Source organism: Eptesicus fuscus, chromosome 14 (genome assembly GCF_027574615.1).
Source record: "Eptesicus fuscus isolate TK198812 chromosome 14, DD_ASM_mEF_20220401, whole genome shotgun sequence".
In the NCBI taxonomy this organism is placed as follows: Eukaryota; Metazoa; Chordata; class Mammalia; order Chiroptera; family Vespertilionidae; genus Eptesicus; species Eptesicus fuscus.
This window is the reverse complement of record NC_072486.1, coordinates 66,868,574-66,885,969: the sequence shown is the minus strand read 5'-3', so window position 1 is coordinate 66,885,969 and position 17,396 is coordinate 66,868,574. Positions and strand designations below refer to the sequence as shown.

General features: G+C 44.0%; 1 protein-coding gene and 1 pseudogene across 1 annotated transcript; one reads left to right on the top strand and one right to left on the bottom strand.

Moving 5' to 3' along the window:
* The first annotated feature begins 586 nt into the window (after positions 1–586).
* Positions 587–16,660, top strand: HYAL4 (hyaluronidase 4). Its single transcript, XM_054726433.1, has 3 exons — positions 587–1,537; positions 13,942–14,031; positions 16,259–16,660. The coding sequence occupies exons 1-3, from the start codon at positions 587–589 to the stop codon at positions 16,658–16,660; spliced, it is 1,443 nt and encodes a 480-aa protein (XP_054582408.1).
* Positions 4,753–6,097, bottom strand: LOC103304835 (elongation factor 1-alpha 1-like; annotated as a pseudogene).
* Positions 16,661–17,396: the final 736 nt, after the last annotated feature.

Sequence of the window (17,396 nt, the reverse complement as noted above, 5' to 3'; positions counted from 1 at the left end):
GAGCTGGGTGCCTGTCCGCTGGTCCCCCACTTTTAATGGTCCACGGGGGGACGTGGGCTCGCTGCCCCAGAGGCCCCTTCTATGCTGCAGCACAGCCATGGCGCAGATGCTGAGCTCGCGCCGCCAGCTCAGCGTCCTGCCAGCCCAATCAGCCCCCCCGGCCACCCCGAGTCCCGCCCCCCCCCCGTGCCTCCTGGCCAATCGTGGGCATAGCGAAGTTATGGTCAGTTTGCATATTTGTCTATTATTAGGTAGGATGAGCTTTTTTTGATAGCCAAGACCTCATTTTCTTCATTTTTTAAATTCTGGACACAGGGTCTTATCTCAATGAATGTTTGCTGAATTGCATTGCTTGCCCTTGAATACAAGCTAGGTTACTACACTTGCTTCTATATCTCAATTTAGTTACAGGCCTCTTTAAAACCTTTAAATAAAATATACTTTAAAATATAAATATATAACAACAAGAATAATATCCATCCAATGTTGGAGACTTTTTCATCAAAATTGCCACTAACAGAAAATTACATCTTTCCACAGGTCTTCGAGAGTGCATAAAAGCAGGAGATAACATTTTCGTCTTACCATGAAACTATTACCTGAAGGACAATTAAAGTTCTGTGTCCATTCACTGCATCTCACCTCATGGCTGCTCACCTATTTCTTTCTGAAGTCTACCTCTTCTCTAAAACCTGCCCGGCTTCCAATTTATCAAAGGAAACCTTTTGTAGCTGCTTGGAATGCTCCAATCGATAAGTGTTGGATAAAATATAATATAAGGCTAAATTTGAAAATGTTTCAAATGATCGGAAGCCCATTTGCCAGAGCCAGGGGGCAAAACGTCACTATATTTTATGTGGACAGATTGGGATACTACCCCTGGTACACACCCCAGGGGGCTCCCATCAATGGGGGTTTGCCCCAGAACACAAGTCTGCAAGTTCATCTACAAAAAGTTGACCAAGATATTAATTATTATATCCCCGCTAAAGATTTTAGTGGACTCGCTGTTATAGACTGGGAACACTGGCGACCTCAGTGGACCCGGAACTGGGGCGAAAAAAATGTCTACAGACAGAAGTCAAGAAAGCTCGTTTCTGATAGGCTGCAGAATGTATCTGCTGCTGACATTGAAGCTCTAGCTAAAGCAGCCTTTGAACAGAGTGCAAACGCTTTCATGAAGGAAACCATCGAACTGGGGCTGAAGAGCAGACCCCATGGTCTCTGGGGTTATTATTTATATCCTGATTGCCACAATTACAATGTTTATGCCCCCAACTATACGGGGTCATGCCCAGAGAAGGAGGTGTTGAGGAACAATGAGCTCGCCTGGCTTTGGAACAGCAGTGCAGCTCTGTATCCTGCCATCGGCGTCAGGAAATCTCTCGGGGACAGTGAGAACATTTTGCACTTCTCACAATTTCGGGTGCACGAATCCATGAGGATCTCTGCCATGACGTCCCGTGACTATGCTCTGCCTGTGTTCGTCTACACAAGGCTGGACTACAGAGACGAACCTTTATTCTTTCTTTCCAAGGTAAGACGGGACCCCTTGCCAAAGACAGGGCACTTCCTCCCTTGTCTCCAAAAGAGCCATTTCTTTGTTAATTAAGGTCGTTGAAGAATTCCCAGTTAGCGGTCTGCTAGAAAGGAGCATATGTCCTCCTTTGACTAGTCATCCGCTTAAGGTTTTAGGTAAGCAACATATATGTTCATGATCTAATTCAATATTATTCTTTTAAGGAATGAAGTAAGGCGGGACCAGGTTAAAGTGCAGTATCAACCATGAGGCTACCTGCTCCCCAACTTTGTGCTCCCTTGCGATTGGCCCGTTGGAAAGGTTATTGAAACAGCTGGTGGTAAACAGGTTGAAGGTCAGAGAGGATGTCTGAAAAGGGAGTAGTTTGCTCACACGTATGGAAGTGCAAGGGAAGGTGCCATCTAAAATGTCAAGAGGGAAGAAAGTGTTTTCTTTTTAATGTATAAGGCCAGATTTGAGGAAAGGTGTGAATGAGGCACATCAATGTGAATACACTTAACACTACTGAACTGTACATGTGGACATGGCTAAGGTAGTTAATTTTCTGTATGTGTTTTTTAACCACAATTATTTTTCTTATTTAAAGGCATAAGGGAGTTGCAAATCTGCTAAAAGTAGGTGAATTTATAGATCTAGCCCTCTGGTTTATTCTTCCCCTTCTCCCCCAAACTTCCACCATAATTTCTTTTTCCTAGAAATTTGGATACAATTAACTATAGCAAGACAGTGCTCAGTACTATTTAAGCCTCACTTTATGTTCTTAAACTACTCAGAATTTGTAAATGTGAATTCACATTCCAGTAAAACTAGAAAACTAAAAGTTGCCATACCAACCAATTTACTCAGTATTGATGTAACTGCAAAATTTTATATGTAAAGTTGAACTTTATAGAATTTGGCCTTTATTTTAAAATATACTTTTATTTATTTCAGAGAGGAAGGGAGAGGGAGAGATAGAAACATCAGTGATGAGAGAGAGAAAAATCATTGATCGGCTGCCTCCTGCATGCCCCCTACTGGGGATTTGAGCCCACAGCCCTGGCATGTGCCCTTGACTGGAATTGAACCGGGACTCTTCAGTCTGCAGGCCAACACTTTATCCACTGAGCCAAACCAGTTAGGGCCAGGATTTAGCCTTTAGAAACTAGCTTACACATAAACAAAGTTATGCTTTGCTTATCTGTCCTAACTTATTTAGTGTTACACCAAGAGATCCCCTCCCATAGGTTTTATCATGTAGAAAGAGATGATTCCTCCCTTTAGGACAAAGTGAAAGAAACAAAGTTCTCACCCAGAAAAAATGTTAACAGAGTTATCCAATTCTAAAGTATCAGCAGATATAACACCAGAAATAGGTCATGGCAACTCTGAAGTCTTTTACCTACCGTATTTTCCAGCGTATAACATGACTGGGTGTATAAGATGACCCCCAACTTTTCCAGTTAAAATATAGTTTGGGATATACTCACCGTATAAGACTACCCCTCTTCCAACGCACACCAAATAAAAATTAAAACATCATATTTGATTTCAATATGGTAATTTTAATTCAAATGCTTATGACATGCAGGTACTTAGAAGGAAAACTGTCACTTATAAACATAAGGCTGTTTGTCATCAAACATGTAAACATAAAACAGTGCAAGTGTGTTAAACTTTTCCTAATTCACTCTAAAGCTGAAAGGAAGGATAAGACAATAAACCCATGGGAGCTGCCATAATGTTTGTTTTCTAAGCTGTCAACCAAACTGGAACTGATGATGATAGGAGAAAGATAACAAACAATAGAGAGAGAGCAAGTGCTGGGCAAGTCCCTGGCGAGTTAACAATGCCGCTTCACTGCAGTCCTCAGGAGCAAGATCTGAGAGTCAGAGAAGGAGGTACGGTAATAGGATACAAGGGTGGACCAGACGGGTGAAAGAGGTGTGTTTTTCTGGACACAGCTCTATCTCTTTTTTCCATACCCCAGGCGTCCCAGACGCCTGCAGCTTGCTCTGCCCTTCACTTACACCTTCCCGGTGAGGCGCCCCTCACCTTGTCATCGGAACCTCGTTAAGTCACTTCTTTCCCCGAATCCTGGTGAGTGGATTTTCTTCTACCATACTTGTACAGCGCCGCCCTTGCTGCTTTCATATGGTCAGTGCATACAGTGGGGGGAGCTCAAAAACGGCCGTGGCTACATCCCCACCGTATGCGGCGAGCACCCGGCCGCACTCCATTCATTTCAATGGAGCTGGATGGAGATAGTATGCGACACAAAAAGGAGCCCATTGGAGACACTTGTGGTCTCTGTCCAGCTCCATTGAAATGAATGGAGTGCGGCCATTTTTGAGCTCCTCCCACCGTATGCAGAGACTGCAGATTCTCCAGTCATGCTCAGAAGTTTCAGCACCTGCCCTATAAGACGACACCCGACTTTTGAGAAGATTTTCCTGGGTTAAAAAGTCGTCTGATATGCTGGAAAATATGGTAAGTAGTACAATGAAAGGTTACAGTGTTGACTAAAAGAACACAGATTTCTCATTAAACTTTGTTTTAATGGGTCTCAAAGTTCTGTGACAGATTTTTGGTCAAGTTGTTTCCATTAAAAAATACCAATTTTAAAAACGAATAACTTAAAACTGCCACACACACAAAAGAACCAAGTGGTCCACAAAACATCCCCCTTTCCTTCTAAAGGATTTCTGATGCATTGTAATCATTAACCAGTCTTTTACTATATACTTAACCTAGAGGCCTGGTGCATGGATTTGTGCAAGGGGGGACAGGGGAGTCCCTTAGCCTGGCCCGGGCCCTCTCACAATCTGGGATCCCTCAAGGAATGTAGCAGGGCGCCAAGTGGCAGGCGGCCAGGGAGGAGTCCGAGCTGGGGCCAGGCACTTCGACACTCGCGCTCATCCCGCTCTGGCCCACTGCACCTGCCACCACTGCTTGGTAGCACTGCTGCGGAGTCAGGAGAGGCTTCCGCCACAGCAGCGGCACTCACCAGCCTTGAGCCCGGCTTCTGTCTGAGCAGCACTCCCCCTGTGGGAGTGCACTGACCACCAGGGGGAAGATCCTGCATTGAATGTCTGCCCCCTGATGGTCAGTGTACATCATAGCAACTGGTTGACCAGTCATTCTGGTCATTCTGGCTGTGTGGTCATAAAGGTTGCTTTTATATATATGGCCAATTGAGACAAACATTTCTGAGACCATCCCTCTACCACTATTCATTTAGCCTTTTGACCTTTTGGGGAAGACTTGGTGGCTTTGCCAGCTCCAGCTGCCTTGTTGTCCACTGTTTTGATGATAGTCACAGCAACTGTCTGTCTCATGTCACGAACAGCAAAACAGCCCAGAGGAGGGTAATTAGTGAAGCTCTCCTCAAACATGGGCTTCCCAGGAACCATATTGACATCACCAGCCAGCTTTTTCCCAGACGAGCAATCCTCTCCTTCAGCTCAGCAAATTGGCAAGCAATATGAGCTGTGTGACCTTCCAGCACAGGTGCATATCCAGCACTGATCTGGCCTGGGGGGCTCAGGATAATCACCTGAGCTGTGAAGCCAGCTGCCTCCCCAGGTGGGTCATTTTTGCAGTCACCAGCCACATGGCCATGGCGAACATCTTTGACAGACACGTTCTTGACATTGAAGCCCACATGGTCCCCAGTAGAGCTTCACTCAAAGCTTCATGTGCATTTCAACAGGCTTCCCTTCAGTTGTAACACTGACTGGAGCAAAGGTGACCACCAGGCCGGGTTTGAGAAGACCAGGCTCCACTCGGCCCACAGGGACAGGACCTATACCACCAATTTTGTAGACATCCTGGAGGGCAGGCGCAGGCGCAGGGCTTGTCAGTTGGACCAGTTGGTGGCATCCAGAGCTCCAAACAGTGTGGTCCCATTGGCATTGCCATCTTTACAGGTGACCTTCCATCCCTTCAACCGAGGCATGTTAACACTTGGCTCCAGCATGTGGTCACCGTTCCAACCAGAAATTGGCACAAATGCTACTGTGTTAGGTTTGTAGCCCATTTTCTTAATGTAGGTGCTGACTTCTTTAACAATTTCCTCATATTTTTTCTTGCTATAGGGTAGCTCAGTGGAATCCATTTTGTTAACACCAGCTATCAGTTGTTTCACACCCAGTGTGTAGGCCAGAAGGGCATGCTCATGGGTCTGTCCAGTCTTGGAGATGCCTGCTTCAAATTCACCAACACCGGCAGTAACATTCAGGACCGCACAGGCAGCCTGCGATGTGCCTGGAGCCATATTTTTTATGAAGTCTCTGGGCCTTGGGGCACCAATGATGGTCACGTAATACTTGCTGGTCTCTAATTTCCACAGGAGATAACAGTGGTGATACAATGCTCCCGTTCAGCTTTCAGTTTACCCACGACCCAGGCATACTTGAAGGAGCCCTTCCCTACCTCAGTAGCCTCCTTCTCAAAATGTTCAATGGTTCTTTTGTCAGCCCCAGCACATTTGTAGATCAGGTGGCCAGTAGTGACAGACTTGCCAGAATCTAGGTGTCCAATGACGACGATGTTGATAGGAGCCGTCTCCTTTCCCATTTTGGGTTTGACTTAGGGGTGGTTTTCACAACACCTGTGTTCTGGCGGCAAACCCTTTGTGAAAAAGCCATCTGGTTTATTCTTGACTTTATGACCACGGCTAATGGGAAGTTGGTAAGAGCAGTATGAGTTTCTAAAATTCAGTAATAAATTCATCACTAGTAGGTGGTTGTGTGATCCTAGGTTAAAACTTACAAATAGAAGTTTTATTCCGTTTATTTTACTCAAGTCACACATGTCGCCAAAGACCTCACACAAACCATGAGGTGATCTTTTAAAATAGATAAACTTTCAGCCTAATTTTCCCTCCCCTTTTCTCACTTGGCTATTCTAGTCACTTCAATTAAAACATTCTAGAAATAAAAACTTAAAAGTAAATGACACGCTGACCTTTGGACTTGAATAATTCTACCTAACTTTTCTGTAAGGCGGCTTGCTCGTGCCTTCCCATTGGTGATCTGGTACAGCGGTGCTCTAAGATAGGACGGGTTCATCACAGTTCTTCTTTGTCTCCCATTACAGTGTCACTTCTCCGGCATGTTTTAAACATATAAATCTATAGAGATGTTCTGAGTGTTAGGCATCCAAAGGCAGAGACTCGGGAAACTCTCAGGGGAGGGCTCTACCATAGCCAGTAGGTATCTGTGGAGCACAGAGAGTAGGCTTACTCCTCAGAGGAATGGCACAAAGATAAGAGGACGTAGTACATGCTATGCCTTTGACACCATTAATGAGATGAGTAAGAAAAAAGTGCTCTAGCCCTAGCTGGTTTGGCTCAGTGGATAGAGCATCAGCCTTCAGACTAAAGGGTCCCAGGTTCTATTCCAGTCAAGGGCACCTGCCTGGGTTGTGGGCCTTATCCTCAATGGGGGGAATGCAGAGACAACCAATCGATGATTCTCTCTCATCATTGATGTTTCTATCTCTCTCCCTCTCCTTCCTCTCTGAAATCAATAAAAAATATTTTTAAAAGAACTAGATTTAAAAAAGAAAGAAAGAAAGAACCCTCTATTGTGAATTGATATCTGTATTACCCAGAAAAATTAGCAACAAATGATAGACATCATATTGGAAGGCTTAGACAGTTATCTAAATCTTTACAAAATAGTCTTGACTCTGGGATTGAAAGTTAACTACCACCTTCTTCTCTGAAACTTTTTTCCTTTTTTGTGTTTGGCTGAAATAAGTTTCTTTCTTTAGTGATAATACATTCACTTTAGGAAGAAACAATAAACTTCAAGGGACAAAGTGTTCATTTCGGTGAGATTATTTTAGACTGCTGGCACATTCTTCACATTACCCAGACGTAGAGAAAGCTACTTCGTGAGTAGCTGCAGCCTCAGAAAAGCCCATGTTCTCCTGTGGGGAAGAGGGAACAGCAGTCAGGTCTTATCTGGAAGCAGATTTCTTTGGCCATCCTGAGGTGTCGCTCTGTATCATTTGGAAAACTTTCTGCGTGGCAAGGTATTTTCAAATGTTCAAAGCCATCAGTTGAACCACCATTTTACTCTAGCTTCAATAAAAGCATGCCCACAAATTTTTAGAAACTTGATATTTATTGATACCAACACATAAGTAACCAGTAATGGCTTCCTTTTCTGATCTTCTCAAAGATATCTGCATTTTATAAAGTGTGTGTGTGTTTGTACACACCTGTGTAATTAGGATTAGAAAAAGGATTAACTACTCTAGCCAGTTTGGCTCAGTGGATAGAGTGTCGGCCTGTGGCCTGAAGAGTCCCAGGTTTGATTCCAGTCAAGGGCACATATCCAGGTTGCAGGCTCAATCCCCAGTAGGGGACATGTAGGAGGCAGCCAATCAATGATTCTCTCTCATCATTGATGTTTCTATCTCTTTCTCCCTCTTTCTTCCTTTCTGAAATCAATAAAAATAGATTAAAAGAAAAAGGATTTACCAATAAGTAGCAAATCTATTAACCTCTCCAGATCTCAGAGCCTCACCGTGTTTATCTATGAAATGGGACAGTATTAGATGCCTATCTACGTAGCAGAAGTCTTAGGAAAGTCAAATGAGAAAATAAGTGTGAGAATTGGAAACACTACAGAAATGCATGTGGTAAAGCTACCACTTTTTATCAAGCATTCAAGCCTTACATTTGGGAGGGGAATACCTCAGAATGGAATCCCTGTCAGTAGCCACAGCTTGGGGGAAGGATAAAGAGCAATAACATGTCATATCACACAGAAGACTGCCTACATTACTTACATATAAATACAACCTAGATATCATTTGATGTCTGCATTACATCATAATGCAAGCAGTTCTCTTGACTGTAGACTTCAAGATGGTTTCCCCTGGAACGGATTAATATTCCCTCTGGGAACACACCAAGGAGGCTTATTAGTGATGCTCCAGCTCCCCACAGTGGGTACCGTATGTGCTTGTGTGTGGTTTACCTGGGACAGAAACCTGAGTGTGGATTATGGATTATGAGTCCTCTGGGTACCCATACACTCTACTTCCAAAGACCACGAGCAGGGCGAATAGCCCTATACCATGCTAGGGTCTGGGAGATTTGTTACTATTATGTCCTTTTCTTTTTCTTTTTTTTTTATGAGAGAGAAAGAGAGAGAGAGAGAGAGAGAGAGAGAGAGAGAGAGAGAGAGAGAGAGGGAGAGAGAGGAGAGAGAGAACAACATCAATTTGTGGTTCCACTTATTCATGCATTCATTGATTGATTCTTGTATGTGGCCTGATTGGAGATCGAATCTGTAACCTAGCATATCAGGACAATGATCTACCAACTGACACAGGGCTTTGCATTTTCTTTATTTCTCCTTTCATGGGACATCACTCAGGTGGTCCCAGTCTACTCCCTGAGGCACCTTAACTGTGACTTCCCTGAGTAGTGCCCTTGCTTTTTTGATCCCCAAAACAGCTATTCTCTGATTCATTCAGAACCCTGCTCTCAGCAAGGTGATGGCAAGCTAATTTGGTACAGAAATTTCCATTTACTTCTGCTACTTTCTCATCTCCAGTCAACATGTGCATGAAGACCTGCTATTTTGAATCAGCCCCAATAAACTCTCTCTGATAATGACACTAAAGAGAGAAGAAACAAATATTCTCTCCTGATATCAACCTCGCAAGGTGAGGCTTTCATGAGAAACTTCTGTAGCTTCCTTACTTAATATGGATCAATAACCTATAAATACAAAATATAAATGCTGTCTCTTCCTTCTCCCTCTAATGACAATGCCATAACCCAAAGGCATTCATAGGAGATTTCTGGTTTTCAGTCCAGCATGTAAGAAGCTTGAAAGTTACCACTTCATCTTAACAAACTGAAAAATCAGCTCTTCTTGGAGTCCTAAGGGCTGTGTTCTTTGGAGGGCTGCCCTCAAAATCGGAGAGACAGACAAGTGAATGTAGAGAATCACAACTCACCACATCAAAACCTGTGAGCAGAGACCTCTGCAGGCACCACTGCTGTGTGGAGTAGGGAAAGCTGAACGGTGACGGATAATCGCTGGAGGTTCGGTGTGGGCAGGTCTGAGAGATTAAAAACGCTAGGGACTCCATCATGGGTAGTGGGGAGAGGGGTACACTTATGTGAGTATTACCTCCAGGAGCTCATCAGGTCCTTACCGTGAACATTGGAGACAATCCCCACAGGCATCTGTCAGGCAGAGAAATGGAAACATTTGTGTGGGTGTTTTTGTTTGTTTGTTGGTTTGTTTTCTATGTCTCTGGATCTACTTTGTTCATCAGTTTATTTTGTTTATAGATTCCACATATGAGTGAGATCATGTGATACTTGTCTTTCTCTGACTGGCTTATTTAGCTTAGCATAATACTCTCCAGGTCTACACTGAATTTTTATTTTTAAAATTTTTATTTTTTTAATTATTATTTTTTAAAATAATTCTTTATTTTTGAAAATATTACATATGTCCACCTTCTTCCCCCATTGACCCCCTTCAGCCTCCTCCTTCTCCCCCCAGGCCCTCACTAATTGTCTGTGTCCATATATGCATTCAAAGTCCTTGCTTGATTACCTTCTCCCCCCCCACACCTCCCCCCCCTCCCACACACACACCCTTTCCCTTGGAGTTTCTGCACTTTAATGGAAACACTTAGAATACTCCAGAGCTTTCTGTTCTTAACAGAATGCACTCTCAGGAGAAACTATTTAACCAGAGCCAAATCTACCTGGGTCTTATCAGAGCCTAACTGATCTGGGGAAAGGGAAATACTCATCTTCAGCTGGCTCCAGCCTTCCCCTTAGAAGAAGGGAAATACCAAACTCTAGCCCAGTGATGGGCAACCTTTTGAGCTTGGTGTGTCAAACTTCGCCAAAAAACTGAGCATAACTCAGGTAGTGTGTCACTTTGAGGAAAAAACATTATTTCGCAAATGTTTTATCCTCGGCATGCGGCCGCCTCAGCGGCCGCGTGTCATCAGAAATGGCTACGTGTGTCAGTGCTGACATGCGTGTCATAGGTTCGCCATCACTGCTCTAGCCCCATTTAGCCAGCCTGTCCCCCTAAGATGGGGAAAAGCATTTGTGAAGTTCACAATCTATATAGAGTCACTAAAGACAGACCTAATCATAGCACTGTAAACCCTTCAGTCCCCCCGCGCGCGGCCTTACTAGCACATTACTAAAGGTCTGTGCATCATAGTTCCTTTTACCCAGTGTGAGCTATCTGCCCATCAAGAAAAATTAAATCATGTCTAGCTATCAAGAAAAAAATTCCAAGACATACTAAAAGGCAAAAGCACAATTTGAAGGGACAGAGCAAGCCTCAGAACCAGATATAGATGGCAGAGATGTTGGAATGATTGGACCGGGAATTTAATGTGCTAAGGCAGTGGTCGGCAAACTGCGGCTTGAGAGCCACATGCGGCTCTTTGGCCCCTTGAGTGTGGCTCTTCCACAAAATACCACGTGCGGGTGTGTATGTACAGTGGAATTGAAACTTCATGGCCCATGCGCAGAAGTCGGTTTTCAGCACTCAAAAGAAATTTCAATCATTGTACTGTTGATATTTGGCTCTGTTGACTAATGAGTTTGCCAACCACTGTGCTAAGGATTTATATGCTAAGGATTCTAATGGATAAAGTAGACTGCATTTAAGAACAGATGAACAAGGTTAGCAGAAAGAAGGGAATTCTAAGAAAAAAGCAGAAAGAAATGTTAGATATCAAAAACACTATAACAAATGAAGAGTGTCTTTGAAGGACTTATTAGATTGAACATGACTGAGAAAAGAGTCTTTGCGCTTCAGGGTATCTGAATAGAAGCTTCCAAAACTGAAAAGGAAAGCAAATAAAGACTAAGACAAAACAAAAAACCAGAACAGAATATCCACGGTAGCTGAGATCGTTGAAATTCATAGAAGACTTGTGGGGGATTTGGGCCCCACAGATCACAGCATGACATCATGCAAGTATGGCATCACTGTATTCAGGGACGTTTCAAAGTGACTAAGAGGGAGGAGCTCCGCTCTCTTATGTTTTTGCCAAAAAAGGCCATGGACAGGCTTCATTCTGGGCACTTGCACTCTCACTTGATCCTCACAAAATCTCCCCTTCCAGTCATGTTATTGCTGCCCTATTCAGCAGATGCTATGGTCATTGCAGATGGAAATTCATGTGCGCCTGAAAGGGAAATTACTTTAAACCAAAGTAATTTTTCGTTTTGAAAATGTCCAGAATAAAATAAAAATAAAAAAAACACTTTAAAAATTGAGATTGCAAAACCATTAATTTGAGTGGTATCAGATGAAAGTATCAGGTAAGGAGACTTATTTCTTCAGTAGTGATCCTATATAATAAAAGCCTAATATGCTAAGTGTCTGGTCATCCATTCAATCAATCAAAGCATAATATGCTAATGATATGCTAAGGCCGCTCTGCTCACTATGACATGCCCTGACCCCCAGAGGGCAGACAGTTGACCAGTCGACCAGTTGTTAAGATGTGCACTGACCACCAGGGGGCAGAGGCACCAACCCATAGGTTAGCATGCTGCTGGGGTCTGGCCGATTGGGACTGCTGAGTGAGATGGGCTGGACATGTCCTGGAGCCCTCCTGCAGTCCCCTCCGGGGCTGGCCAACCTCCCGCGTCCCTCCCCAATCATGCACTGGTGGGGTCCCTTGGCCTGGTCTGGGCCCTCTCCCAATCTGGGATCCCTCAGGGGATGTCAGAGAGCCAGTATCGGCCTGATTATGCAGGCCAGGCTGAGGGACCCCACTGGTGCACGAATTCATGCACCAGGCCTCTAGTATTAATATAAAATGTTCCAGGCAAAATACAGCTTAAAGTTCTGCTTTTCCTTGCTACCAAGTCACCCAATTACATCTTCTAGCATATATAACTAATGGGGGGTTATTTTATAATTTAAGAAACTTATTTAGGAAACCTGCTATAGGAACTTGATTTAGGCAACGAGCTTCATAGCATCTGCTGAATAGGTCAACTCTGAATTTCCCTCTGAGATCAAGGGATCCATGTTAATCTTTAAACACTAAAATGAGGATTATTTAGGGTTACAAAACCAAATTCTCCCTGCTGAAATTCAGTTTTCATCTATCTTAACCATGTTGACAAAAGTTTCGGCAGGCTACTAGAACTTGACGAGTCATAAGTGAAGTTTATTAAGACAGGTACTCTGATATTAAACACAAATGATTTCAGGGATCAAATAGAAGGGCCAGATCCATCAGACCCTGCAGCTCCTCCACACTGTGCTCCTTTGCCTGGTCCTGGGATCCAAATGACACAAAATCCTCCCAGTCACAGATATTAACACTCTATAATCCTATGGACAAACCTATTAACTATTTTTAAAGAAACACTTACATTTAGTCCAACAAGATATTATTTTGAAGACAATTAGCCTGTAAATAGCCACCAAAGGTTGTTTCATCGAACCTGCAATAGGTATACTAGTGGCATACATATCAGCAGAATGTTGCAAACTGGAAAGGTAACTTAGCAAAGAGAAAGCTGAGCCATTCCTCACATTTGGAGAAGGAAAACTTTTGGATTCTGTTTCTGGGTCATCGAATCTAATAAAGAGGGAATGTGCAAATTGACCATCACACTGCAACAAAGATGGCAGTGCCCACAGCGGTGAGGGGCATTTCCGTAACACAAGATGGCTGTGCCCACAGCAGAGGCTGAGTTCCCGTAACAAGCCTTAATGAGCAATCAGCAGGGACCTGAGGCTGCATGGCACTGCACCCCCTGCCAGGCAGTGACAGGGGACATGAGGCTGTGCCCCCCATCCTGCAGGGCTTGACAAGGGTGGGGCTGGCTGGGGCTGGATTTTGCCCAATGGGGGTGGGGCCGCCTGAGTCTGGGTCTTGTGCGATTTTGAGTCACTGTGGGTGGGCGGGGACTTGACTCTGGGTCCCACGGCACGCCCCAGACTCTGACAGGAGGAAGATTTTCATATACATTTTACTAATTTTCTTTCATCTCTGACATTTCTATTATAGAGAAAGGGCAAATAGAAATATTAAAATATTTCCTCTAATTAATCCCATTTTAATGTGCATGAATTTCGTGCACCGGGTCACTAGTATACATATTGCAGGTTCGATGAAACAACCTTTGGTGGCTATTTACAGGCTAATTGTCTTCAAAATAATATCTTGTTGGACTAAATGTGTTTCTTTAAAAATAGTTAATAGGTTTGTCCATAGTATTATAGAGTGTTACTATCTGAGCCTTGGATCTTTCAACATTTTCATTATCCTGAGAAAATAGAAAGTAGTTTCATCCTATTAGACTGAACTCAGCCTCCAATCCTAATTCCTGGCATGTTGTCTTATATTCAAATGAATGATGAACTCTACTCTCTTCAATCTAGCAAGATCTAATCAGGACCATTGGAGAAAGTGCTGCCTTGGGAGCTGCAGGCATTGTTATTTGGGGAGACATGAATTTAACTTCATCCAAGGTAAGACAATACCTCGAAGGTCTAGATCATGTTGTTTAAAGAATTGGCTCTGTTTTCCTAGAGGTCTCATGGCTTCCCCAGTAAACCGGCTTTAGAAAAAAAGTCCAAACAAGTGCCTGATACACAGAAGGAGCTCAATAAATATCAACTTTTATTAAAGACTAGAGGCCCGGTGCATGAAATTCATGCACTGGGGAGGGGGGCGTCCTTCAGCCCAGCCTGCGCCCTCTCACAGTCCAGAAGCCCTCGGGGAATGTCCAACTGATGGGTTAGGCCTACTCCCTGATGGGGAGCGGGCCTAAGCTGGTAGTTGGACATCCATAGCACTGCCGCAGAGGTGGGAGAGGCTCCCACCAGCGCCGCTGTGCTCGCCAACCACCAAACATGAACCTGGCTTTGGGCTGAGCGGTGCTCCCCCCTGTGGGAGTGCACTGACCACCAGGGGGCAGCACCTGCATTGAGCATCTGCCCCCTGGTGGTCAGTGCACATAGAGACAGGCCTTTCCACTGTTTGCATATTAGCCTTTTATTTAATTTGCATATTAGCCTTTTATTTAATTTGCATATTAGCCTTTTATTATATAGGATAGTAATAAGGAAGGTGGGTGGAAGGTAATCAACCAAAGACCTTGTATGCATATATGCATAACCAATGGACCTTAGGGTGTTGAGGCCTGGGGTAGGGGGCTAGAGGGGGTGAATAGGGGAAAAGGGGGGGGGGCATATGTAATACTTTCAACGATAAAGAATTATTTTTAAAAAGGTAGTAATAAAAATACTGGTATTTGTTGAATGTTTATGTGCTAAGATTGTGCTAAGTGCTTTTTTGTTTTGGATTTGCTTATTAATCATAATAACCTTTATGAGGTAGGAACTACTATCCTTATTTGCAGCTGATGAAATAAGAAGAAACTGAGCTAATAGCTAGTTACGGTAGTTAGTGGTGGAGCTGGCGTTAACCACACACAGTTTCACTCTGGAGCCCTTGCATTCAACAATCACAAAAAATATGTGATATCCTATTTTGAGAAATAGAAACAGACAGTAACTTTTTAATCCTCACATTGAACTTATTGTTCCTCTAGGGAGAAACAAGCTAAAAATTAATAGCATTTAAAATAAGACTTATATGGCTCTTCAAATTCCTTCCAGCTCTGACACTATTTACTCCAAGAAGTCTTCCTAGTTTTTCGTAATCCACATTAATCAAATCTCTTCTGTATTTCTAGATGTTGTGTGTTTATATCACTGTAGTGCAATGTATTTTGTCTTAACTTGTACCCTCAGCAATTTTTGTTAAATTGAATTTTTTGAATGTTCATAATCATCTGTTATTCAAATTTTATAGCCTCAATCTGTTGCTACTAAGATACTGTCCATGAAAATATTTGTGACACTATAAGGTTAAAAGCCTTCTCTGTCCACATATGAACTAGGTAAAAATGGACAGAATTAATTCCTGTCTCTTCAAATGCGACATTTCCCCTTCAGCCTGTGTGGCTCACGAGGAGAGCTTGATAAGGAAGCTGACTGCACAAACCGGCTGGGCTTTACTTAGAACCATAATAGGAGAAACACACACACACACAATACACACACACACACACACACACCTAGTCAGATTCCAGGCTTTCCCCTATTTGAATTGTGTGCAGACAACTAGAACCCAGGAGAATTGATATTGGAGCATCATTAACAGGAGCGTCCAGAAGGCTAGGCGGTAAACCATAGATTCACAGAACATGATGCTTCAGGTTCTAACACAGCCGCGAAAGGTAACACTGACCTGAAGGGCGGCAGGGGAACAGCAGTTGTGGCGTGGTTTCTGCACTGGGTCTGCTCCTCTTTCCTTCACACCATTAAGTTGGGAACTAGGAGGAGGAAAAAGGATGTGAACTGGAAGAAGGCAAGGCCACGTCTGCTGACTCTGGGCCCGTTTACAAGTTCAGTGGTTAGCGCTGCTGTCACAGTCTCCGTCTCCTGTCCCTTTGACTTCTCCCCCTTTCTGGTCTGGGTCCCCTGTGCCATCGGCCTGAGCAACTGGAACCAAGTTGTCAGGTTTCAATTGATGTTTTCTGGACCTAGAATGCTCTAACCCTATCAGTGCCAACCCCTCCTCCCCCCCACCCCCGCCCTCCACACACACACCAAAAGCAAACAAAAAAACAAAAAAACCACAAAGCAAAAACCACACACACACTAACAGCGTTTGTTTCTACATGTCTAGGGCAACTGTACACAGGTGAAGCGGTTTGTGAGTTCCGATTTAGGGAGCTACATCGTCAACGTGACCAGAGCCGCTGAGATGTGCAGCCTTCGCCTCTGCAGGAATAACGGGAGGTGCGTCCGGAAGGCGTGGAAAGCTCCGCATTACCTCCACTTGAACCCTGCAAGTTACCACATAGAGGCCTCTGAGGACGGAGAATTTAATGTGAAAGGAGAAGCATCCGATGCAGACCTGGCAGGGATGGCGGAGAAGTTTTCCTGTCATTGTTATCAGGGCTACGAAGGGGCTGACTGCAGAGACGTGGAGACTGCTGATACCTGCCCCGGGGTTTCCCCTTCCCCTGGCTCACTGGGGACGCTGTGTCTGCTGGTTTTAGCAGGCTATTCGAGCATCTCATTGTGAGCCAACTGAGTGCAAAGGCACTTGTGTGGTCTCTAGAGCAGTCATTTAGGAAAGAGCTGAAACCTACAACCATCTTTCTCTTGTGAAATCCACTGAGAGGCATTATAAGAAGACATGATGGATGTCACATAACATAAATAGTAACATAGCACTCTCTTTAGCTTCAGTTTAGCTAAGAAACCAGACCCAGGAGTAAAAATCAATGCACTATTTTTCCTTATTGGAAAAGGTTTAAGTTGTTTTTAAACTAGAGCTAGTATTTTTAGTCTTTAAATGAACATAATATATATGTAAAGTATACCTATAAATATTAAATTACTGATTTCAAAGACTGGTTTGCCAACTAGCAGTTTAGTGGAGAGACAGATGACTATGTAATCATCTGATTCGACAAACAGGGTCCCCTCAGGTGTGACCTGGCCATCTGGTCCCCGGAAGAGGTCAAGTGAGAGTCCCTGTTCAGCCTTAGCTTCTGCTCCCTCCTGGGCTCCTGGAGCGAAGAGCCAGCTCCTGATGTGGCTTCTCAGGAGGGTTCAGGGACTGAGGCAAGGGGAGCTGTTCCCAACGTGTTGCACAGGCATTGGCTGCAATATGGGCCCCTCTTACCCACCGGAGCCCCTCCCTCACAGACCCTGGGGATCTAAACTCTGGGAAAGGCCTCAGGGTAATATTCATGCTCACCTGGACTGACCTTGCCTAGATCCGGAAGCTTGAGCCTTGTGAATGAAAATGCAGT

Excerpts from the sequence above, each read along its gene's own strand:
- HYAL4 (XM_054726433.1), top strand. The coding sequence starts at position 587 with ATGAAACTATTACCTGAAGGACAATTAAAGTTCTGTGTCCATTCACTG. Across the intron at positions 1,538-13,941 it reads CTTTATTCTTTCTTTCCAAG|CAAGATCTAATCAGGACCAT; the intron begins GTAAGACGGGAC and ends TCTTCAATCTAG. Across the intron at positions 14,032-16,258 it reads TGAATTTAACTTCATCCAAG|GGCAACTGTACACAGGTGAA; the intron begins GTAAGACAATAC and ends CTACATGTCTAG.